The sequence below is a fragment of the Megascapheus bottae genome, chromosome 14, assembly GCF_031878675.1.
Source record: "Megascapheus bottae isolate mThoBot1 chromosome 14, mThoBot2.hap1, whole genome shotgun sequence".
NCBI lineage: Eukaryota > Metazoa > Chordata > Mammalia > Rodentia > Geomyidae > Megascapheus > Megascapheus bottae.
Window position 1 is genome coordinate 52,267,400 of NC_143522.1, and position 24,453 is coordinate 52,291,852.

The 24,453-nt window shown below is 46.9% G+C and overlaps 2 protein-coding genes and 1 long non-coding RNA gene across 5 annotated transcripts in view; 1 reads left to right on the top strand and 2 right to left on the bottom strand.

Moving 5' to 3' along the window:
* The window catches only part of Slc7a7 (solute carrier family 7 member 7), a 42,085-nt gene extending 38,889 nt beyond the window's left edge, over window positions 1-3,196 (bottom strand). Inside the window, exon 1 of the mRNA XM_090345217.1 lies at window positions 3,023-3,196. The gene's annotated coding sequence lies outside the window, so the exon portion shown is untranslated. The remainder of the gene's footprint in view (window positions 1-3,022) is intronic.
* A 1,369-nt stretch (window positions 3,197-4,565) lies between these two features.
* On the bottom strand, window positions 4,566-14,803 carry LOC150055277 (uncharacterized). The gene is made up of 3 exons (XR_016537638.1): window positions 14,365-14,803; window positions 4,779-4,870; window positions 4,566-4,666 (listed from the first exon to the last, which is right to left on the bottom strand). It is a non-coding gene; the product is annotated as an uncharacterized LOC150055277 (long non-coding RNA).
* A 134-nt stretch (window positions 14,804-14,937) lies between these two features.
* Mrpl52 (mitochondrial ribosomal protein L52) lies at window positions 14,938-24,310 on the top strand. Of its 3 annotated transcripts, none has more exons than XM_090345221.1 (5): window positions 14,938-15,142; window positions 15,237-15,294; window positions 15,396-15,463; window positions 22,983-23,051; window positions 24,126-24,310. In XM_090345221.1, the coding sequence occupies exons 1-5, from the start codon at window positions 15,031-15,033 to the stop codon at window positions 24,251-24,253; spliced, it is 435 nt and encodes a 144-aa protein (XP_090201347.1). In that variant the 5' UTR covers window positions 14,938-15,030; the 3' UTR covers window positions 24,254-24,310. The 3 variants fall into 3 exon arrangements, with proteins under 3 accessions (XP_090201347.1, XP_090201345.1, XP_090201346.1); XM_090345219.1 differs by having other exon boundaries at window positions 22,983-23,047; window positions 24,144-24,310; XM_090345220.1 differs by lacking the exon at window positions 15,237-15,294 and having other exon boundaries at window positions 14,946-15,142; window positions 22,983-23,047; window positions 24,144-24,310.
* The last annotated feature ends 143 nt before the right edge of the window (window positions 24,311-24,453 follow it).

Below are 24,453 nucleotides of genomic sequence, written 5' to 3' on the forward strand. Positions count from 1 at the left end.
TATAGAAAGGACCTAGGATGTGGCTTATTAGTATAGTGCTTACCTGACTTTTTTTTAAAGCATGGAAATAAGATTTCACTCAGCTAACCTACACAGAAGGAATTGACTTTTTGGAAATTGCAGTTTATTCTGTCTTTATAGTCTACTTTATATCTGTCTGATTGTTTTGTTGGTTTTATTTTTTCCAGGAGAATACACTGTATCCATTCTGAAATCCTTTCTGTCCATCCTTAGATCCTCTCCTAACCCTCACTATTTATTCTACAAGAGACTAGACAGCTCAATGTTTCATCCCATCATTCTGATTCTTTTTTTTTTTTTTTTTTTTTTTTTGCCAGTCCTGGGGCTTGAACTCAGGGTCTGGGCATTGTCCTTGGGCTTTCTCAAGGCTAGAGCTCTATCGCTTGAGCCACAACACCACTTCTGGCCTTTTCCTATGTATGTGGTAGAGAGGAATCAAACCCAGGACTTTGTGCATGCTAGACAAGCACTCTACCACTAGGCCAAACTCCAGCCCCCCACCATTCTAATTCTTAAATTTATTATTTAAGTTGGGGCATGGGGACAAGAGAAAGGGAAGAGAAAAAGGAAAATAAACCAGCAAGAGACCCTAGCCTTCTCCCAAGATGGTCACATATACATCTCAAACCCATCCAAAAGTCGCTGTTCTTTTTTTTCCCCAATACCCCACAAAATGCTCCTATAACATATGTGATCACTAGCTAGCATATGTGATCACTGGTCCAGACCAGACACAGTGCAAAGCACTGAAGCACATTATCACACTGAACCCTCCCACCAAGCACCTCCAGAAGGAAGAAACTAAGGAGGCCAAAGTAGAGGGAGAGGTCCCACAGCTAAGACCCAAAGCTCACACACTATGTTATCTCCCACCTCCCCACCCACTTCCCAGGTCTACTCTCCAGTCCTACCTTCAGATAGGAAAGCTCTTTCCAAGGTCCCTAATGAGTTACCTGCAGGAGGATATGATTAGATTAAAAAGAATACCCTGCAATCCTGCAGTTAAAGTTTGCTCTTTTTTTTCCTTTTGTTCAGTCATGGGTTTTGAACTCTGGGCCTGCGCGCTGTACGGCAGCTCTGCAGCTCAAGACTAGTGCTTTATCATTTTGAGCCACACACCAGTTCTGGTTTTCTGGTGGTTCACTGGAGATAAGTCTCAAGGACTTTCTCGTGCCTGGCTGGCTTTGAATGGTGATCCTCAGATCTCAGCCTCCTGAGTAGCCAGGATTATAGTCATGAGCAACCAGCCCCTGGCTTAAAGTCAGTTCATTATTTTTTTTTTCTTCCTGGCACCTCTTCTCTTTCTCCTCCTGGGCCGGCAAAGAGAAGTAGTTCCAAGTCTGCTTGGCAAGCTGTGATTGCTAGTGAGCCCACTAAGAAAACAAACAAAAGTTCAACATATCATCACAGCTGCCTTTCTAAGACCAATTCACTGGGACCACGGATGTGTATCCAAATACCAAGGACAATGGGCACCAGTATTCACACCTGCAATTCTAGTCACTTAAGAGGCTGAGATCTGAGAATTGCAGTTCAAAACCAACCCCAGGCAGAAAAAGTCTATGAGACTCTAATTTCTAATTAACCAGCAAAAAGCCGAAAGAGAAACTATGGCTCAAGTGGCAAAGAGCCAGCCTTGAGTGAAAAAGCTAAGGGAATAAACTCTGCCTCTGAGTTCAAGCTCATGTACCAACACCAAAATGAAAGGAAGAGCGGGAGGGAAGAAAAAGAAGAGAAGGGGAAAGAGAAAGAACTAGAGAAAGTCAAAGGAATGGAAATGGGGAGGGAGACTAGGAAAAAGTCTACAAGGCCAAACACCTGACTTGGTGTTAAAAAGAAAAACCTTCTGTACCCAGATGTCAGTGCATACCTATAACCCTAACCACTCAGGAACCCTAACCACTCAGGAAGTGGAGTTATAAGGATCAAGGTTCAATAGCAGTCTATGCAAGAAAGTCTGTGAGACTCTTATCTCCGATTACCCAGCAAAAAGCCAGAAGAGGAGCTGTGGCTCAAGTGGTAGAGCACTTGCCTTTAGAAGAAAAAAAAAAAAACAAAACAAAACTCTCAAGGAATCCTCAGACAGGTCAGGCAAACAGCTTGCCCAGAAGTACTGGGAAACCAGTAGGTCCTAGAGGGTTCCCTACTCCTCTTTACTCAACCACTGCCTAGCACCATGGGCAAAAAGAAACCAAGTCTGGGAGCTTACAATCTCCCCTGAGACCTTGGGTCAGCCATCAGGCCCCGCAAAAGCAAGCCACATTCCCCCAGGCCCTCCTAAAGAAGCTTTGGTCATGCAAGGCTTTACAGGGGTCTCATGAGGACCCTCCTCCAATCTTCCCATGTGCCATCATCTTCCCATGGATATGGGAGATTCCAGACCAACACTCATCCAATGCCCTGTAGGAGAAGCTTCAGAATGGGGAGTCAGGGAAGCAAGGTAGAATGTGCCTGGCAGATCAGCCAATGGAAGCCCTCATGCCCTGGCCCCGCCTTCCACTGGCAACACCAAACTCCACAAGCCCTCCTGAAGCAGCCCGCAGATCTGGGTCTTGACTGTGAGAACACACTTTCTCCTCCAAGACCCCTTGGCTTTGCCTTCCTGGCTCCCACTGGTCTGGGCAGCCTCTCCTACCAACAGAAACAAAACTGACACACGCTCGTGTGGCAGGCTTCCCCATCCCTCCCAGCTTAGCTGCTCAACCTCTCCCTCCCCAGCTCTCCTTTTGTTTTTCTATATTCCTCTTTGGTTACGATCACTTCCTTTAAGGAAAAAAAATTGAAAAAAGTGAAATAAGAAGAGAACAGTTCACTTTTACAGCCAGGGCTCCCATTCATAAAGGGCTGAAGTCTCTAGAGAGAAGGTTCTGCCTAAAGAGGGCTGGGACCAGGAAATGAGGCTGATGACTCCCTCTTTCAGCCAATTGATGTTTAGGAACTCACTCCATCTTCCTCCTAGGCTTTCCCCCTCACCCAAGGTCCCTCCTCTCCCACCTCTTACCTGTCCTGAGACCTGGGACAAGTGCAGAGAAAAAGCTGCGCGCAGGCTGGAGGCAGCTACTTAGGGGATCAGGGGTAGAAGGCTCATGCTGCAGCGGCTGTTGACTCTCAGGAGCAGAAAAAGCGGAGGGTGCAGGGGACTGAAGTGGAAAACAGGAAAACACATTTGTGACTCTGGCCGGCAGCGGGGAGGGGCCAGGGGACGGGCTGGAGCTGGGACTGCCGGGTCAGACCCAGAAGACCTAGCCACCTCCTAGCCTGCAAGCATCTTCAGCACTCTAAAGTCTCCCATCCTCCTCCCCCTTCAGTCCCAGATCTCTCTTACTGCTCCGAGTTAATGGAGCACTTTAAAGCGGCCTGCAATTTACAGTGCCTTTCCCAACCCTCTGCCTGCCGTCTTCCCTTCATCACATGGTCTCACCTCCAACATACAGACTACGTTTAATCCAGTATCTGATCCCATGCTCCCATGGTTAGTGGGCATCAAAATACTTCAACACCATCTCAACTTTCCTTGTCATTTCAGCCCCTAAAGCAAGCCACGGAAGACAATGCACACAAGGAAAGAAAGCACAGCCATCGTGTGGCCAGACATCAAGCATGCCCACACACATCTCAGAGCTCCAATTGGTTCAGGCCAATGTGAACACGTGAGTCTGAGTTGCCAGGAAAGAGCCAACTAGGCCCTTGGCACTCTGGGCAGATTCATGAGTTGGCACCCCTTCAAACCACTATTCTTTAAATATATTTATGTTCACTTAGCAGAGGTGGAGAAATACAAATCTTTTTGGAATAAAACTGGATAGTACCTCTGTTTCAGTACTCAGAAATAAATGATTATTATATAAATTTATCACATGCCAATTATTTGAGACCTTTTGGGGGGAGTTGGGGTCAGTCTTGAGGCTTGAACTCTGGCCCTGGGCACTGTCCCTGAGCTCTTCAGCTCAAGGCTAATACTCTACCAATTAAACCATAGCACCACTTCCAGTTTTTCCTATTTATGTGGTTCTGAAGATTTGAACCCAGGGCCTCATGCATGCTAGGCAAGCACTCTATCACTAAGCCACATTCCCAGCCCTTGATTTGGTTTTCTACTGGGGCTTACCTCATGCTCTGAACACTGTACCTTAGCTTTTTTGTTCAAGGATAGTACTTTTATCACTTGAGGTACAGCTCTTGTTTCTGGCTTTTTGTAATTAATTGGAGAGATGAGTCTCCTGATGAGGCTGGCTCCATCCTCAGTCCTAGAGTCTCCTAGGATTTTGGGCATGAACCACATGCACCTGGATCCTGAGTAGTCAGTCATCTTAAGCCACCAAGTATGTATACAATAGGAGGTATCTAGTGCTGGGAAGGGGCTCTATGTAGTACTTCCTTAGATTTTCAGAGTTCCAGCCATTAGGCGATTGTCTGCTTGATAGTGTTCAGGCACACTTGTACCTGGAAGCCAATTACTCCAAAGGCAGGTGGTACTGATAAGTAGTAGTTAAGGATTCTGTGCATAGAAACCAAGTTCCATTTCACCAAGAGCTGCATACCTGTCAGTGTTCACTGTCACCAATACCTGAATTAGTCCAGAGATAATCTGGTGCTCTTTTAGACTTTCCCAGCTGTCTCGGCCCTTCATCTCACTCTTGGAGTCCTAAGTAAGGAAAATCCCAAGAGACGCACAGTACTGTCTCCCCAAGCTGCACTGTGGTCAGAGACCACACAACATGCATACTCCCACCCATCAGAGCTTGCTTTCCCAGTACCTGTTTGCCTGTTCTCCCTGCCACCGCCTGGAATAGTCTTCCCTCTGACATTTTTCATTCCTGGTGTTATTTGTCCGCTGTCACCTGGCCCTCTAGAAGACAAGAGCTTCGGTCACCAGTGGATCCTTCAGTATGTGGGTGAGGATAAACAGTCAACAAATGTCTATAAATGAGAGCGCTGTGGATACACCTCTAGGGTGGAGTTGCTAAGATGTGCAAGGTTCTGGGTTCAATTCCTCAACACCAGCAAAAGAAAAGTTTTCTAGACGAACAGAAGGAACGAATGAATGAGTGAACCATGTCTTCCTCCCTAACGACTTCTCAGCTGCTTGTGCTCCTCAACGTGTCCTTGGATTTCTCGCCTTGCGTGGCTACCCTCTGACTTCTCCAGCAAGGATTATGTCACGAGTTTACAGTGGGAGACACAGATGGCTTGAAGTCCACTCCTGTTTCAGTCATGGGGCCTCATCTAGCGCTCCCTTCCTCAGACCCAGGAAGTCCTCAGCTGCTCGAGCTCACACACCGGGCTCCGGTGCCAACCTAGGTGCGCGTGCGCGGGCCAAGCCAGGCGCCACAAAAAGGGTGAAAGGGCAGAGGGGAGGACAGGGGGCCGAACCTTCTGGAGTCCCAGAAGAGCAGTGACCCCCACAGCGTGATTCTTCCGGGACCCCGCTCCCGACCAGCGCCCCGCCCTTCCCCCCCGGCGGCCGGCGGCGGCGGCGCTCACGTTTGCCCCCTTCCTCCCTCCCACGCTCGCTCCCCAGCCGCCCTCACTTTCGGGGGACCCCTGCTGTCTCCCGTGAGCTCCCGTTTCCTGTCCCCCCCCCAGTTCTGTGACTACAGCCCTGCGATCTCATCGGTACGCCCGCCCCGACCCCCGGCCTCAGCGCCCCGCGCCAGCGGAGCGCCGGGCAGGCTCGTTCCGGGGACCAGCAGCCCGGCCCGTCGGGGCCCCGGCCGCCAGCCCGGCTCTCGGGAGCGCTAGCGGCGGGGCCCGAGGTGCTGCAGAGGAAGGGAGCCGGGGTCTCAGCGCCGAGGCCCCCAGCCCTGGCTCGCCCCTTGGAGACGCGTCCTCGTCCCTCCCTCCCAACTCGGGGGGTCGGGGCCGGATCCCAAGCCCCCGCCTGCAGCCCGGCACGCTCCGCGGGGTTGTTTGCAAGGACCCGGGACGGGGTGCGCCCCGGGGGCGGCGCCTGCCCGGAGCCCGGGGGAGCCCGGGGGAGCCCGGCTCTCCACTCCCCGCCCCCTCGGGGGAGCGGCTGCATCAGCTTTTGAGCTTCCCCAACGCCGCCGCCGCCGCGGTCTTCCTCCGACGGGAGGGGCGGGCCCCGGCCGCACGCTGGCCGCCAGGGGGCAGCCCTCGACCGAGAACGTGCGGGGCGAGGGCGAGCAGGCCGGCGGTCCCTCCCGTGGGATGGGCGCCCCCTCGTTGAAAGACCCAGCGAGAAAGAAGGGAGTGGCTGCGCTAGCTCTGGAGCAGGGATCAGGGCTAAGGATCTAGCTCTGGAGCACAGTAGTTTAGTTTCCTAGAAAAAATAGTGCTCCCACCAAAAATAAAAACCAAAGCAAACAAAAAAACCCTCTCTAGCAGGACGCAGGGGGCTTCACGCCTGCAATCCTAGACGCTCGGGAGGCCGAGATCCCAAGGGTCAGGTTCCAAGCCAGTTCTGGCAGTTTGCTACATTCTATCTCCGAAATCACAAGCAAAAAGCAGAACTGGAAGCATGGCTTCGATGGTAGAGTACCAGCCTGAGCAACTGGAGAGGCCCTGAAGTTAAGTTCAAACCCCAATCCTGCAAGAAAAAAAAAGGGGGGATGAAGGGGTAAGAGAGGGAAAGAGACCAACAGAGAAAATGGAGAAGTGGAGCTGTGGCTAACTTGGTTCTAAAAACACGTTCAGAGACCACCAAAAAAAAAAAAAAAAAAGGATTTGGAAGGTGAGGGATATATCTAAATCAGCAAGCTTTAGTGTGCCTAATGTTCTGGTTTTCCATCCCCAGCAACTGGGGGTAATGACCTTAAATTTACAGACAGAATGTGGCTTACGAATACCAGTTTTGCACAATCTACCTTTAGTGTGTGTGTGTGCATATGTGTGTGTGTGTGTGTGTGTGTGTGTGTGTGTGTGTGTACAGCGATTGAACTCATGATCTGTGCTCTCATTTTTGCTCATGGCTGGCACTCCATCACTTAAACCATGCTTCCAGCCCAGCTCTTTGCTTGTTAACTATAGATGGAGTCTCAAGTTACTTTCTGCCCAAATTGGCAGAATTTAGATCCTCCAGGACTCCACCTAGGAATATAGACCCAATACTTGGCTATCCTGGGCAATCTGTTCTTGTTGTTGTTTGTTATTATAAACTTTTGGCTTTTGGGAGGAGGGGTGGTCTGGGGCTTGAACTCAGGGCCTAGGTCATCTGTCCCTGAGCCTCTCTGCTGAAGGCTACCACTCTACCACTTGAGCCACAGCACCACTTCTGGCCTTTTCTGTTTATGTGGTACAGAGGAATGAAACCCACGGTTTCATGCATGCAGGGAAAGCACTCTATCCCTAGGCCAAAGTCCTGGCCCATTTTTGGGTTTTTTGTTTTGCTTTGTTTTTTTTGCCAGTCCTGGGCTTGAGCTCAGGCCTGAGCACTGTCCTTGAACTTTCTCAAGGCTAGAGCTCTACCACTTGAGCCTCAGTACCACTTCTGGCTTTTTCCTATGTATGTGGTACTGAGGAATCGAACCCAGGTCTTTGTGCATGCTAGACAAGCACTCTACCACTAGGCCAAACTCCTGGCCCATTTTTTGGCAATTTTTAAAGCCAACATTGAAGTCTAGAAAGATCCACCTGTCTTCAAAACCAATCGGGTGGAAAGTCACACAGCTCCAGGCAAGAAGGAGGAAGAGTACAGCCCAACATCATAATTGAGTCGTCTTGAGGCCAAGTCATTTAACAAAACTTGAAGCGATAATAATTTAACAGGAACTTGACAACTCTTAAAAAGAAGTGTATTACAATAAACTATCTAAATAATAGGAAAATATTATGCAAAGCAAGACAGACACTGGTGGCTCACATCTATAAATTTATAATCCTAACTTGTTAGGAGGCTGAGATTTAAGGATCAAGGTTCAAAGTCAACCCAGGCAGGAAAGTCCATGAATGTTTTGTTGTTGTTGTTGTTGTTTTGTTTGTTTTTTATTTTTTTTTGTCAGTCCTGCGGCTTGAACTCAGGGCCTGAACGCTATCCTTGGACTTTCTCAAGGCTAGAGCTCTACCACTTGAGCCACAGCATCATTTCTAGCTCTTCTATATTAGTGGTACGGAGGATCAAACTCAGGTCTTGGTGCATGCCAGGCAAGCACTCTACCACTAGGCCAAACTCCAGGCCCAAGAGATTCTTAACTCCAATTAACCACCAGAAAACTGAAAGTTATGCTGTGGTTCAAAGTGGTAGGGTGCTAGCCTTGAGCAAAAAGAATTCAGGAATAGCACCTAGGCCTGGAATTCAAGTCCCATGACAGAGTGGGGTGGGGGGAAGAGACCGCTCAGCGCTGGGCACAGTGGCTTATGCTTGTAATCCTAGCTACTCAGGAGGCTGAGATCTGAGGATGGCAGTTCAAAGCCAGCCCAGGCATTAAAGAACATGAGACTTATCTCCAATTAACCACTAGAAAACCAGAAGAGGTGCTGTGTCTCAAGGGGTAGGGTAGTAGCCTTGAGCTGAAGAGTTCAGGAACAATGCCCAGGCCAGAGTACCAGCCCCCCTGACCGACAGAGAGAGGGTGGGGAGAGGAAGAAGAGGAGAAGGAGGGGGAGGAGGAGGAAAGGAAGGAAGGCAGGCAGGCAGGCAGGCAGGCAGGCAAGCAGGCAAGCAGGCAGGCAAGCAATGAAGCTCAACCAGACAGCAGAAGCTCACTCCTACAATTCAGGAAGCTTAGATCTGAGGATCGAAGTTCAAAGCCAACCTGTCATGGGGCAGGTAACACTATGAGAGGAGACTCTTTTCTCCAATTAAACACCAGAAAACTGAAAATGGAACTGAGGCTCAAAATAGTAGAGTACTAGACTTGAGCAAAAGAGCTGAGACAGCACCCAGGCCTTGAGTTCAAGCCCCATGACTGACAAAAAAAAGGAAAAAAAAAAAAAAAGAAAGCTAAAGCACTGAGCTCAAGCCCCCATACTGGCACACACAAAAACATATACATTCAGGGCTGAGAATGTAGCCTAGTTGTAAAATACTTGCCTAGCATGCATAAAGCCCTGGGTTCCTTAATACCACATAAACAGAAAAAGCTGGAAGTAGAGCTGTGGCTCAACTGGTAGAATGCTAGCCTTGCGCTGGAAATGGCAAGGTGGCTCAAATGCTAAAAGCTCTAGCCTTGAGCAAAAGAAGCTCAGGGACAGCACCCAGGCCCTGAGTTCAACACTGGCACAATAGAAACAAAAACATCCTGTGTGAGATGACAAAGCTGCTTCCCCATGTTTTATGAGATGGATGAAGTCATTGTCCCATGCAGTCCAGGTGTCAGATCCCTCCCTCAGCAGTGCCCTAAGTGATGATGATGTTAGCTATATGTGTTGTGTTCTCTTCCTTTCTCAAAATCCTAACCTATTTCCTGCTATTACAGCCCATGTATTGACCCTGTGAGCCCACACTAACCACGTCAAGGGAGCTTGTCTTCCTTCGGAGGATTCTTCCCTTCCCAGATTTCCCAGTTCTAATCAAACTTCCCATCCTGTTTCCAAAGTTCCCGCCCCGGTTCCTTGACTCCCACAGCTACTGAACCATGGCAAGTGTCCATTTTGCATGTAGCATTCCTATTGTCCACATTATCACCTAAATTCATGTGCCCTTTTCTATGATTCTGCAAACTGATCTCGTACTCCTCATGTGTGAGCTACTTAGAAATGCTGGTCCCATTCCTTTGTATAATACAGTAGGTAGAGTGAGCCTGTCATCTTACAAACCAATTCCTGAACATTGACTGTTAGGCTAGTCTTAAAGCCTAAAAGTGCCAGCACTGGGGCTTGAGCTAAGGTTCTAGGGACTGTACCTCAGTCTTTTTGTTCAAGACTAGTCACTTGAGCCACACCCCTGCTTCCCCGTTTTGGGTGGCTAATTAGATCTAAGAGTTTCCCATCCTTAGCTCTCAGCCTCCTGAATAGTTACAGTTATAGGTTTGAGCCACTGGCATCTAGCTTTTCTTTAAGCCTTTGGCTACCACTTGATGTCCCAACTGTAAATTCTGGGTTTCTGATGTCTATCTCAGGCCCAGACAAAGACTCAGGAAGTCACTCAATCTAATTGTCAAATAGTAAAATCTATGGTCATTCTATGTTGTATGTGTGGTGTATGTGTGTGTGTGTGAGAGAGAGAGAGAGAGAGAGTCAGAAAGACAGACAGAGACAGAGACAAACACATATAGAGACAGAGACAATGTATTTTGGCTGGAGATCAGACCCATTGCCTAACACATTCTAAGTACACACTCTACTAACAGTCACATTTTAGTTCAATTTTCTGATCCCAGAAAGCTACAAAAAAAAGAAAAAAAATGCATGTGGTCAAGCACCAATGGCTGTAATCTTAGCTGTTCAAGAGGTTGAAACCTCGAATACTGATGTTCAAAGCCAGCTTGGGCAGAAAAGCCCTCAAGACTCCCATTCCAAATAACAGGAGGTGAAACACTAGTGTCAGAGCACTAGATATGAGCAAAAGACTACACAATAATAAAAGATCTGGGGCTGGGAATGTGGTTTAGTAGTAGAGTGCTTGCTTAACATGCATGAAGCTCTGGGTTCAATTCCTCCATACCACATAAACAGAAGAGGCTAGAAGTGGTGTTGTGGCTCAAGCAATAAAGTGCTAGCCTTGAGCAAAAGATTACAGACAGTGTCCAGGCCCTTAGTTCAAGCCCCAGGACTAACAAAACAAAACAACAAAAAAGAATGAAAGGCCCTAAATTCAAGTCCAGCCATCACAAACATACAAAAATGTATACAATGATTGCTTCCATAACACTACTTTACAGGCGTATTATGAAAATCACATTCAGTCATTTATGTAAAAGTGTTTTGAAGAGTGAATGGAATTGTACAGGCCAGGAATAGAGATCTTCATATGTGTAAAGACTACAAAAGAAAAGAAAGAAGCAGGGCTCAGTGACTCAGGCCTGCAATCCTAACTACTGAAGAGGCTGAGATCTGAGGATCATGGTTCAAAGACAGCCTGGACACTAAAGACCATGAGATTCTTATCTCCAATTAATCACCAGAAAACTGGAAGTGGTATTGTGGCTCCAGGGGTAGGATGGCAGTCTTGAGCTGAAGAGCTCAGGGACAATGCCCAGATACTGGGGTAGGGTTGTAGCCTTGAGCTGAGGACAGTGCCCTAAACCTAGGGCAAAACCCTAGGACCAACAACAACCAAAAACAAAACAAAACAAAGAAAAAGCAATGCCTATAATTTCATCACTCAAAGAGGCCAAGGCAGTGAGGTCTCAAATTTAAGGTCAGCCTTAATCTACATAGCCCAATCCATAGCCATAAACTGCCTGGGACAAAAAAAGCCAGGCATTGGTGGCTCTTGCCTATAATCCTTGCTACTCAGGAGGCTGAGAGCTGAGGCTCAAAACCAAGTCGGTGGTTCAAAACAGCCCAAACACAAAAGTCCATGAAACTCTAATCTTCAATTAACCACCAGAAAACTGGAAATGGCTCAAAGTGCTAGAGCACTATCCTTGAGCTGAAGAGCTCAGAGACAACACATAGGCCCTGAGTTCAAGTTCCAGGACCACACACACACACACACACACACTCACACGAAAAAGCTGGATACTGATGACTCAGGCTTGTAATCCTAGCTACTTGGGAGTCTGAAATCTGAGGATCAAAGTTTGAAGCCAGCATGGGCAAACAATTATAATCTTATTTTTAGCAAAAAGCTGGAAGTAGAATGCCAGCTTTGAGTGAAAAAGTTAAATGAGTACAAAGGAAGAAAGGAAGGAAGGAAGGATGGAGGGAAGAAAGGAAGGAGGGAAGGAAGGAGGGAGAGAGGGAAGGGAAAAAAGAGAAGGAAAGAAAGAAGAAAGGATAGAAAGAAAAATTGAGAGAGAAAAAGGAGAGGAGGAGGAAGAAAAGCAGGAGGAGAACAAGAAGAAATAATAAAGGAATGTAGGATGGTAGGGATATTATTCTATTCCCTTTGCTTGTATTTTGTGGGTCCAAGTATTAGCTTACAGCCAAGTTTCTTTTGTTTCCTATCACCTCTATTTCAGTCCTACCCTACACCATTCCTATTGTTACCCAAAGAGCTTACTTTTACTTCTTTTTTTATTAAAGAATTTATTAACATTGATTTTTACATCATATTTCAAATGATGTATTTAACAAACAAGTATTCAAGAAGGGAATCTCTATATACAATCACTGGCACTTAGATTTATTTTTACTTCTTAAGCCAGGATCCACCCTTCCCCTCTTTCAAAGCCCAACTCAGAGCTATCTCCTGTGAAAAAACTTCCCGATCTTGCAGAAGGAAATGATAAACTTCCAGATATAGACCATTATACCTCAGGTTACCAAGTCAACATGTGTTAACATGTCTTGCCCAGCAATACAGTAATGAGCACTTTTGTAGGAGTTTCATTATAAAGTACTTTCACTACATTATCATGTTTAAAATATTTTCAAACAAAATAAATTTAATTAGGGAATCAGGTCAGGCACCAGTGGCTCACACTAGTGGCTCACTAGCCACTCAGGAGGCTGAGATTACAGTTCAAAGCCAGCTCCATCAGAAAAGTCCCCTTGAGACTCTTTATCTCCAATTAACCACCCAAAAGTCAGAAGTGGTACTGTGGCTTAAGTGGTAGAGGGCTAGCCTTGAGCACAAAGAAGCTAAGGGATAGTGCCTAGGCCCTGAATTCATGTCCCACAACAGGGGGGGGAAAAATCACAGACTTTGTCATCTACTACACAGATTGAGTATTCTTTATTTGAAATGCTTGTTATCACAAGTGTCTCCAGTTTTTTCAAATTTTGAAACATGAATATACATATATAATTAGGTATCATAAGGACAGAATCTAAGCATGTGTGTGCACACATACAACAGTACTGGAGCTTGAACTCAGGGCTTTGCTTTTTTTTTTATTGCAAAGGTGATCAGAAGGGTTACGAATACATAGGTGAGTTAATGAGTATGTGTCTATTTTTTTGGTGGGTCATGGGGCTTGAACTTAGCCTCAGCATTGTCCTTGAGTTCTTCAGCTCAAGGCTACCACCCTACTCTTTTTTTTTGCCAGTCCTGGGCTTAAGCTCAGGGCCTGAGCACTGTCCTTGGACTTTCTCAAGGCTAGAGCTCTACCACTTGAGCCTCATCACCACTTCCGGCTTTTTTGCATGCATGTGGTACCAAGGAATTGAACCGGGTCTTCGTGCATGCTAGGCAAGCACTTTAACCAGTAGGCCAAACTCCTGGCCCCCTACCACCCTACTCTTGAGCCAAGCCCTACTTGTCATTTTCTAGGAGTTAGTTGGAGATAAGAGTCTCAGGTCCTTTTGTGTCCGGGCTGGGTTTGAATCGTGATCCTCAGATCTCAGCCTCCTGAGTAACTAGGATTACAGGCGAGAGCCACCCCACCCAGCCTGAGTATGTTTCTTTTTGATCAGTGCTACCTCTTCCCTTATTTTCTCTCTTGCTTGGCATTTTTGCTCACGACTGGTGCTCTACCTCTTGAGCCACACCCACACTTCCAGTTCTATCCTGGTTACTTTTAGATAAGTCTCTAGGAATTATCTGCCTGGGCTGTCTTCCAACCACAATCCTCAGATCCCAGCCACTTGAGTAGCTAGGATAATAGGCATGAGCTACCAATGCCCAGGTAGGACCCAATACCAAATATTAAAAACATTGTGTACAGAGGCTGGGAGTTTGGTATAGTGGTAGAGTGCTTGCCTGGCATGCACAAAGACCCAGGTTCGATTCCTTGATACCACATACACAGAAAAGGCCAGAAGTGGTGCTATGGCTCAAGTGCTAGAGTGCTAGTCTTGAGGCAAAAGCCCAAGGACAGTGCTCAGGCCCTGAGTTCAAGTCCCAGGACTGATAAAAAAAAAAAAAGTTGTATATAGTTTATGCACATAGCCCAAAGGTATTTTGTTTCACTGAGAATGAACCTAGGGCTTGAGCATGATAGGGAAAATCTCTTCCACTGAGTTATTATTAGTCATATACTATTTTTAGTTCACCTGTTTGTTGAGAGCCATGGTTCACACAAAATTAGCTATTGAGGGAATGTGGCTTAATGGTATAGTTCTTGCCTAGCATGCATGCATAAGGTTCCATTCCTCAGTAACACATAAACAGAAAAAGTCAGAAGCAGGGCTGTGGATCAAGTGGTATAGTGTTAGCCCTGAGCAAAAGAAGCCCAGGGGCAGTGCCCTGGCCTTGAGTTCCAGCCCCAGGACTGGGACGGGAGGGGGGGGGGAGATTAGCTATAGAATTTTCTGTTGGTGGCATATCTGTACTCAACAAGATAGATTTTTGAACCACTTCGGATTTCAGATTAAGGTTGCTTAACATGTACTTACCTCATCGGATCCTGAAAGGATTGTTATGGAGTGTGTGGTGGTAGCTTTTATGAAAAGGAAATCAGCTCTTAGCTTCAATGTAACTTGTTCATCACAGTTCTCAACAATATACCCTGGGTCATTTTCCCACTCTACATCTCTATGTAAGTCTAGGCTGACAGACAGCACGTGTTTTCCTTCCCAGCACTCGGCTGTAACAGTCAAGTCATGTGTATGACTGTTGTGCTGTCTTCTTTTCTCCTCTAGACAGCTCTATCAGGATGGTGATGAAATCTTCTGCACCTACTGCAGCGCTGCTCATGTAAAACCTCTACTTTGTTGGGTAAATGAGATCTCAGCTATCGCAATCCTCTGATTCGCTCTACATGTGGTCAGCGAGGCAGGAGGCTGCAGCGAGAGGTAAAGTGGATGTCAGTCCTCTGATAGACAAGCCTCGGTCAGTTTCAAAGGCTAGAGCCCTCTGAGGGGAGGCTATGGGAACACTTCAGAGTGGTTCATTCAGTCCGGGATTTCACATCAGAGGAAGCCCTCCATTGAGAAGCCCCACGGAGGACGCATGCGCAGGACGGCCGTTCCTTCTCATCCAAAGGACCCGGACTGGCAAATTGTTCCTCATTTCTACAAGATGACCCAAGATGGAGGGGCCGGCATTGAAAACGATTCAAGATGGCGGCTTCCGGTCCCTCCCCTCCCGCCCCCACCGCGGCGGGCGCGCGGGCCCCGCCCACTTCCGGTCTCGCCGCTTGGCTCATGGCTGCGTTGGGCGCTCTCCTTTCCAGTGAGTGGGGGGGGGGTGGGATCGCTGGGGTCGGGGGGTCGGGGGTCTCCCGCCGGCGAGGCCGCCAGCCAACCAGGCTTTATGTTCCCCGTAGGTGTCCGGAGGCTGCACTGCAGCGCGGCGGCTCGGGCGGGCGGTCAGTGGCGGCTCCAGTGAGTGCCTGGTCCGGAGAGCCCGGGGGCCGGGGAGGGGCCGGGGCCGGGGTCGGGGCCGGGGGCGGACCCGCTCCTCACGCCGCTGCTTTTCTCCCCAGGCAGGGCCTGGCTGCCAACCCTTCCGGCTACGGACCCCTCACGGAGCTCCCAGACTGGTCTTTCGCTGGTGAGCGTTGCTGTGTGTACTAAGGAGGGTTTGGCCGGGCCGTCCCGGTGGAGGACGGGACTCTGTGCTGGACCCGCGGGGCTTACACTTCACCATCGGGGGTTTGAGGAAAGAAGGCTTCTCGAGTATTTAGTCAGTGAAACGGATTCCTGGTTGGTGGAGAATAAGCTGAGCGGAAACGAATTCTAAGTTGAGATGCCTAGGAGGAAAGTGAGGGGACCCGCAGGGTTGGAGGTGAGGCTCAGAACACCAGCCAGTGAGCAGAAGGCACCTGGTAGAGTTGAGTCTGGGTCTCTGATCAAGAACAACAACAAAGGAGGAGGACATGATGTTTAAGTAATTAGGAAGAACTGCTTTTCTGTGTAGTGAGTGCATATTTTGATAACAACTGCAGGGGGAATTCTTTGAAAGAAGCAGCACTTCAGAGACGTGGAAGATTGAAGATGGTAGACTTCTCTAGTTAAAGTCCTGTCCCTTTATTGACTTTGTCAGTTCCAGGACTTGAACTCAAGGCCTGAGCACTGTTCTTGGACTTTCTCAAGGCTAGAGCTCTACCGCTTGAGCCACAGCACCATTTCTGGCTTTTTCTATGTATGTGGTACCGAGGAATTAAACTCAGATCTTCGTGCATGGTAGGCAAGCGCTCTATCACTAGGCCAGACTCCCAGTTCGCCTTTTCCCTTTATTAAGAAAAAATGGGGGTTCCATTCCTCCGTTATCCCATATGTAGGAGAAGCCGGAAATGGTGCTGTGGCTCAAGTGGTAGAGCAGAGCTCTAGCCTTGAGAAAGCCCAAAGGACAGTGCTCAGGCCCTGAGTTCAAGCCAGGACTGGCAAAAAAAAAAAAAAAAAAAAAAAGCTGGGTCCCAGTGCCTCAGGCTTGTAATCCTACCTACTCTGGAGGCTAAGATCTGAGGATTGCGTTCAAATCCAGCTCTGGGCACTGGGCAATGTGGCTCAGGCCTGTAATCGTAGCTACTCAGGAGACTGAGATCTGAGGATCGAGGTTCAAAGCCAGCCTGGTCACCATAAAGCTGAGAGACTCTTATCTCCAATTAATCTCTAGAAAATGGGAAGTAGTGCTATGGCTCTGGGATAGGGCAGTAGCCTTGAGCTGAAGAGTTCAGGGACAGCACCCAGGCTTAGGGGTAGGGTGGTAGCCTGAGCTGAAGAGCTCAGAGACAGTACCCAGGCCAAGAGTTCAAGTCCCGTGACCCTCCACCTCCCCCCCCACCCCACCCCCCAAAAAAAGAAAAAGTCCCAGTTCTAAAGTCCATGAGACTCACCTCCAATTATCCACCAGAAAACTGGAAGTGGCACTTTGGCTCTAAGTGGTAGAGCACTAGTCTTGAGCTAAAGAGCTCAAGGACAGCACCCCATGACTGACCCTCCCAAAAAAATGCTGGACACCAGTAGGTCAGGCCTGTAATCCTAGATACTCAGGAGGCTGAGGTCTGAGGATCTGGTTCAAAGCCACCCTAGGTAGGAAAGCCCCTGAGACTTATCTCAAATTAACTACTAGAAAACTGGAAGTGGTGCTATGGCTCAAGTGGTAGAATGCTAGTCTTAAGCAAAACAGTTCAGAGGCAGTGCCCAGGCTCCGAGTTCAAGTCCCACAACAGACCAAAAAAAAAAAGATCTGCCCAGGGCTGGGGGTTTTGCTTAGTGGTAGAGTGCTTGCCTAGCATGCACAAAGACCCAGGTTCAATTCCTCAATAACACATACATGGAAAAAAGCCACAAGTGGTGCTGTGGCTCAAGTGGTAGAGCTTTAGCCTTGAGAAAGCCCAGGGACAGTGCTCAGGTCCTGGCAAAAAAAAAAAACTGTGTTGGTACTTGGGAGGCTGAGACAGGAGGCTTGTGAGTTGCAGTCTATCCTAGGCTGTCCCAACTCCCCTAACCTTCTAAAAAGAGAGAAATACAAGTTACCCCTAAAAGGGTGGGACCTCAGAAGCTGAAGCCGCTTTCCACCCTCTGAGAGACTGCAGTTTACAGGGAAGAAAATAGAGGCCTACAGAAGTGAAATTCCTGTGCTATAGTAGAAAGTAGCAAGTCTCAGATTGCAGCTGCTCAGGGGTGGGACCTCATTCACAACAGTACTGGATTCTCCAAGAGACTCATTCTGCTTATTCAGATAATTGATGACTAAGGAGGAGAGTGAAGGTTGTTTTCATCTGGTATTTGCTGTAGGCATCCTAAGATCACTTTGTCATATGAAATGCCAGAAAGACTGGAATTATATATGCCTGAAGTGAGGTGCTAAGAATTGAACTTAGGTCCTCCTGCATACTAAGCATGTGCTGTACTACTGAGTTACAGCCTCTACCCTGTTTTGTTGGGGGAAGTGGGGGTGGTGTGTGTGCGTGTGCGCGCACGCCCACACATATGCACACATACATACATACATACATACATATATATATATATATATATATATATATATATGCATGCACCAGTGCTGGGGCTTGAACTCCAGGCTTCTATCTCTGATATGGCTTTTTTGGCTCACAGCTGGTACTCCTTCGTTTGAGCCACATCTCCACTTTTGGCTTTTTGCTGGCTTTTAGGATAATAGTCTCTAGGATTTGTCTGTATGAGCTGACTTTGAACCTCCTTGATCCTCTGATCTCAGCCTTCAGAGCAGTTATCAAGCCATAATTGCCCAGCCTATATTTAATCTCTCTGTCTTTCTCTCTCTCTTTCTTTCTTCCTTTCATTCATTCTTTCTTTCTTTCTTTCTGCCAGTCCTGGGACTTGAACTCAGGGCTTGGGCTCTGTCTCTGACCTTTTGCTCAAGCCTAGTGCTCTACCACTTGAGCTACAGCCCCACTTTCAGCTTTTTGGTTGTTAGTGGAGATAAAAGTCTCACAGACTTTTAATGCCAATTCTTCAAACTATAATCATGAGATCTTAGCCTTCTAGGGTTACCAGCTCCCAGGCCCTGAGTTCAAGCCCCAGGACTGGCAAAGATAAATGAAAACTAAAAGAATAAGAGAAAACCAATGTAAAGCACATGGCATAAAAAGTACTGATTCTCTTTTTAGGGGATGGGAGTTAAGATTACATCTTACCATGCAGCTGTGGCTGGCCTCCTTACATAGTCCTCCTTGGCCTTGTAGTGTTGGGATTCCAGGCATGTGTCACTATGCAAACCTTTGGTTTCTTTTTTTGCTTTCTTTTTTTGCCAGTCCTGGGCTTGAACTAAGGTCTGGGCACTGTCCTTGAGCTTTCTCAAGGCCAGTGTTCTACCACTTGAGTAATAGCACCACTTCCAGCTTTTTCTGTGTATGTGATACCAAGGAATTAACCCAGGGCTTCATGCATGCTAGGTAAAGCCACACTCCTGGCCCCTGGTTCCCATTCTTACATAATACCTCTTCAGGCATCAGTATCTCAAACATGTAATTGCAGCTACTCAGGACACTGAGATATGCAGTTTGTAATTTGATGCGAGCCTGGGGAAGGAAAGTCCATAAGACTAATCTCTAATTAACCACCAAAAAGCTGGAAGTAGGGTTGTGATTCCAGCAATAAAGCACCAGCCTTGAACAGAAAAGGCTGAGAAAGCACCCAGCCCCTGAGGTCAAGCCCTGGAACAAAAGAAAAATGAAATTTTATCTATCTTTTCTTCAAACTTTTAGGCAATATTTTTCTTTCTCCCTTCTCTCACTTTTGTTTAGCTTTGTTTTTGTTTTGTTTTTATGGTTCCGGTCCTGGAGCTTGACCTCCAGGCCTGGGTGCTGTCCCTGAGGTTTTTTACTCAAGACCAGCACTTTACCACTTGAGCCACAGCTTCACTTCCAGCCTTTTTTTTTTTTTTTTTTTTTTATTGGTAGTTAGACGTAAGAGTAAGAGCGTCATGAACTTTTCTTCTAGAGCTGACTTTCAACTGGGATGCTCACATCTCAGCTTCCTGAGTAGCTGAGATTATAGGCATGAGCTTTCAGCACCCAGCTTATCTTTCTTTAGTGTGTTTGTGTGGTTTTTGAGACAGAATTCAGTTCTCCTGCCTCAGCCTTCTGGGTCTACCAGTGTATAAATGTCTCTAACAAAGTAACTATTCTTTGTCTTGATCTGTTATTGTGGTCACATACTGCATATTTTCAGCAAATCAACCAAAATCTTTGGAATCTTTATCATATGCCTTACTTTAGTGTGTACAATAAAACCTAGGAAATGCAATACCTGATTTCAATGGATTTAAAAGTCTGGCTGGGAAAACAAAACAAGCATTTTATTTTGTTTTGTCAGTCTGGGCCTGGGTGTTGTCCCTGGGGTCTTCAGCTCAACTACTTTTCAGCTCTACTACTTGGAGCCACAGTGCCACTTCCAGTTTTTTGGTGGTTAATTGGAGATAAGAGTCTCATAGACTTTTGTGCCTGGGTTGACTTTGAATGGTAATCTTCAGATCTCAGCCTCTTGAATAGCTAGAATTGCAGAGCCACAAACACCTGGCAAAACAAGCATTTTAAAAGTTAATATTTCAAGCCTGGCTCTCGTGGCTCACACCTGTAATTCTAGCTAATCAGGAGGCTGAGATCTGAGGATCACTGTTTGAAGCCAGCAAGGGTAGGAAAGTTTGAGAGAATCTTACTTCCTATTCATCACTAGAAATTGGAAGTAGAGCCCAAGGTGGTAGAGCACTAACCTTGAGCAGAAATGCTCAGAGATAGAACTTAGGCCCTCTAACCAACAAAAGAATATTTCAGGGCCAGAAGTGTGGCCTAGTGGTAGATTGCTTGCCTAGCAGGCACGAAACCCTGAGTTGGGCTCCTTGATACCACATACACAGAAAAAGCTGGAGGTGGTGCTGTGGCTCAAGTGGTAGAGCGCTAGCCCTGAGAAAGAACATTGCCTAGGCCCTGAGTTCAAGCCCCAGGACTGGCAATATATGTTTCAATACTTTGCCAGGATCCAGGAGGATGAGAGTAGCTACATAATGCTAAGAACAGTAGCACAATGAATGTCCTTAGTTTTAAAAATAAACACTTGGGGTGGTGGTGGTGGAGAGGAGAGAGAGTGCTTGAAGCCTTGGTTTGGATCCCCAGCACCACCAAAAAAAAAAAAAAAGATTGGAGTTGAAGCTAAAGTTTCTGGGGAAACTTTGCATGATCTTCAGTGAATGAAGATGAAGACTTGGCTAAAAGATAAAAATGCATTTCACACACCTGTAATCCCAGCATTTGAGAGGCTGAGGCAGGCAGATTGCTTGTTAAAGGCCTGCTTGTACTACCTGAGTCTGGACTACATAGTAAGACCTTACCACCCCCCCTCAAAAAAAAAAAAAAAAAGCTGAGCACAGGTGGCTCACTCCTGTAATACCAGCTAATCAGGAGGCTGATCTTCCGATTTGAAGCTGGCTTGGGTAGAAAAGCCTCTGAGACTCTCACCTCCAGTTAACCACTACATAACTGGAAGTAGCACAGTGGCTTAAAGTGGTAGAGTGCTTGCCTTGAGCAAAAAGTTCTGGACTAGCACCCAAGCTGAGTTCAAGCCCCACAACTGACAAAAAAAAAAAAGGGGGAGCTGTGGCTTACATGGTAGCCTAGTGCCAGAAAAAGAAAAAATAAATAAAACTTGGGTATAATGGGTCATGCCTAAAATCACAAGTTTCACAGGTACTTGGGAGACAGATTGAGAAAATAGGTTCAGGAGCCCTTGGGCAAAAAGTTAGCAAGACAATAAGCTGTCATGTGCATGACAATAAGCTGTGCATGTGCATGAAGTCATAGATGGGGAGACTGGAGGGCTGAGTGCAGCCTGGGAAAATACTGTCAAAATCTCTACAGTGGAAGTATGAGTTCAAACACTAACTAGGATTGCCCCCTCCAAAAAAAAAAATGAGGGATGGGAAAATATTCCATTGTACAGCAAGATGGAATTTAGAAAAGACACTGTCTTAGTGAAGGGTGGTTATTTTGTTTCCTTCTGTTGTTTATAAAGTGCAGGAGTTTTGAAGATAAAACAGTGGATTTGATATTACAGATTAAATTCTAGGTTAATTTATTAGGGAATTGGTGCTAGGCACTAGTAGCTTCTGCCTATAATCCTAACTACTCAGGAGGCTGAGATCAGAGGACTGGTTCAAAGCCAACCAGGGTAGGGAAAGCATGAGATTCTTCAATTAACTACAAAAAGCCTGAAGTGGCCAGGTGTTGGCCACCAGGCTCACATCTGTAATCCTATCTTCATGAGGCTGAAGATTTGAGGATCATGGTTCAAGGCCAGCTAGAGCAGGAAAATCCATGAAACTCGTACCTCCAATTAACTATCAGAAAACCCGAAGTGGAACTATGACTTAAAGTGGTAGAGCACTAGCCTTGAGCTGAGAAGCTCAGGGACAGTACCCTGGCCCTGAGTTCAAGTCCCCATTATTAGCAAAAAAAAAAAAAAAATAGAACCAAACAAAGAAAAAATGGAAGTGGCGGGCCAGGAGTTTGGCCTAGTGGTTAAAGTGCTTGCCCAGCATGCATGAAGACCCAGGTTCGATTCCTCGGTACCACATACATAGAAAAAAGCCGGAAGTGGTGCTGAGGCTCAAGTGGTAGAGCTCTAGCCTTGAGAAAACCCAAGGACAGTGCTCAGGCCCTGAGCTCAAGCCCAGGACTGGCAAAAAAAAAGAAAAAATGGAAGTGGCATTGTAGCTCAAGTGATAGCCTTGGGCTAAAGAGCCCAGGGACAGCAGGGCACCCACACCTTGTGTTGAAGCCCCCAGCAAAAGACAAAAGAAAAAAGCCTTTCCCAGCTGTGGTCCCTGGAGGATGAGGAAAGAGAGATGGCGTTTATTGGCTTTGATGTTGGAGAAAAGGAATGTGAGCTGAGAGGAGGAATGTGGAGACCTGAAGAGCCAGAAGAAGCAGGGAAACATTCACCCAGAGTACCAGAAAAGAGCAACTATGACAAGAGCCATAAATTAGACTTCTTCAGAACTATAAGATAATATAGTTTTAGCTGGGCAGGGTGGCTCATGCCTTTAAGCCTAGCTACTTGGGAGGCTGAGATCTGAGGATCAAGGTTCAAAGCCAGTCTGGGCACAAAAGGACCTAAGACTCTTATCTCTAATTAACCTCTAGAAAAGGGGGAATGGGCCTTGGCTCAAGGGTAGGGTAGTAGCCTTGAATTAAAGAGCTCAGGGACAATGCCCAGGCTGAGTTCAATCTCCATGACCCACCAAAAAAAAAAAAAGTTTTAAAAGAAAAACATTAAAACATTCCAGGCTAATGAGGGTTAAATAAAGAGTGGGAACATGCCTAGGAATTTATGTTTAGTGGTTCTGTCATATCTCTTCCTTGAGATGAAGGATTCATTTTAGGAGAATTACACTTGAATGGATTTGAAGGGGGAAAAAGGAACTAAATTGGTTTTCCCCTCATTTAGTTGGTGGGTTTGAACCCAGGGCCTGGGCACTGTCCCTGAGTTTTTTCTGCTGAAGACTAGTGCTACCTCCACCTTCCCTCATTCTTTTCATAAGGTTTGGACACATTTCTCTAAAACCATCTCTTACACTTTTCTATCTGCAGATGGCCGCCCTGCTCCTCCAATGAAAGGCCAGCTTCGAAGATTAGCCCAAAGAGAGAAGTTTGCAGTGAGTAACTAGGGGGTGTGTGTGTGAGAGAGAGAGAGAGGGAGAGATCGGAGGGAGGCAATTTAAATCATGGTGGGCACTGGTGGCTCATGCCTGTAAATCCTAGCTACTCAAGAGTCTGAGATCTGAGGATGGAGGTCCCAGCCCTGGCAGGGAAGTATCAGAGTCTCCTATCTCCAGTTTGCTACCAAGAAGCCAGAAGTAGAGCTGTGGCTCAGAATGGAAGATCACCAGCCTTGAGCAAAAAAGCTTAGGGGCAGCAGCATCCAGGCCTTGAGTTTAAGTCCTAGTACTTCAGTACACACACACCATAATGTGTTTTAAGCTATGTTGTTAACATGTACCCTGCATACCGAAACTTTTAACAGCCAAATGTTTTGACAGTGCTGGGGGTTAACACTTGGACTACATGTGTGTTCAGCAAGTTCTCCATCTAAACTCTTCTACCCCACGCCCAGGCCTGGCTGAGCACTGTCCCTGAGCTCTTCAGCTCAAGTCTACCACCCTACCCTTGAGCCACAGCACCACTTCCAGTTTTCTAGAGGTTAATTGGAGATACGAGTCTCATAGACATTAGTGCTGGGGCTGGCTTTGAACTGTGATCTTTAGATTTTAGCCTCCTGAGTAGCTAGGATTAGAGGTGTGCACATGACTCTCTGAACTCTTAACTCCACCCCTAAGAGCCAGATGTTTTAAAAGCTTTGTGAGGGAGCTGGGCACGGTGGCTCACTCCTGTAATCCTAGGTACTTTGGAGGATCGTAGTTCAAAGCCAGCCCAGGCACTAACAACCTTGGTTATTGCCAAATAACCACTAGAAAAGCAGAAGTGGTGCTGTGGCTCAAGGGGTAGGGTGGTAGCCTTGAGCTGAAGAGCCCAGGGACAACACCCAGGCCCAGAGTTCAAGTCCCAGGACGGACAAAAGCCTTGTGAGAGGAAGGAATTCTCCAGGGATAGAAACTCTTGATAGGCATTTTGCCTCATTTTTTGTCCCCTATCAGCAGTGTCAGTGTCCAGCCAAAACCTTTGACTTCAGGAAAGGAGAAATGGGACAGTGCTTTGCCCCAGGTATAATCTCAGTTTTCCTGTCCATTTCAGAGACGAGTTGTATTGCTGTCACAGGAAATGGATGCTGGATTACAGGCATGGCACCTCAGGCAGCAAGAGAAGTTGCAGGAAGAAGAAAGGAAGCAGAAAAATGCTCTTAAATCTAAAGGGGCTTCACTGCAGAAACAAAAAAATAAAAAGTAACTCCTGACCCCTTTCCCCAGCCTCTCTGTGGTATTCTTTTCTATCAGCCCACATAGATTGCTTTCTGCCTCAGCCTAGAAGAAGAGAGGCTATGTGTCCTCAGAGCAGAAGAGCTGACACCAGGAAGAACAGCCTGCAAGAAACCATACTCAGGACT

Coding starts and splice junctions, on each gene's coding strand:
- Mrpl52 (XM_090345219.1), top strand. CDS start 15,031: ATGGCGGCTTCCGGTCCCTCCCCTCCCGCCCCCACCGCGGCGGGCGCG. Junction 15,143..15,236: donor GTTGGGCGCTCTCCTTTCCA/GTGAGTGGGGGG, acceptor TGTTCCCCGTAG/GTGTCCGGAGGCTGCACTGC. Junction 23,048..24,143: donor CCCAAAGAGAGAAGTTTGCA/GTGAGTAACTAG, acceptor TGTCCATTTCAG/AGACGAGTTGTATTGCTGTC.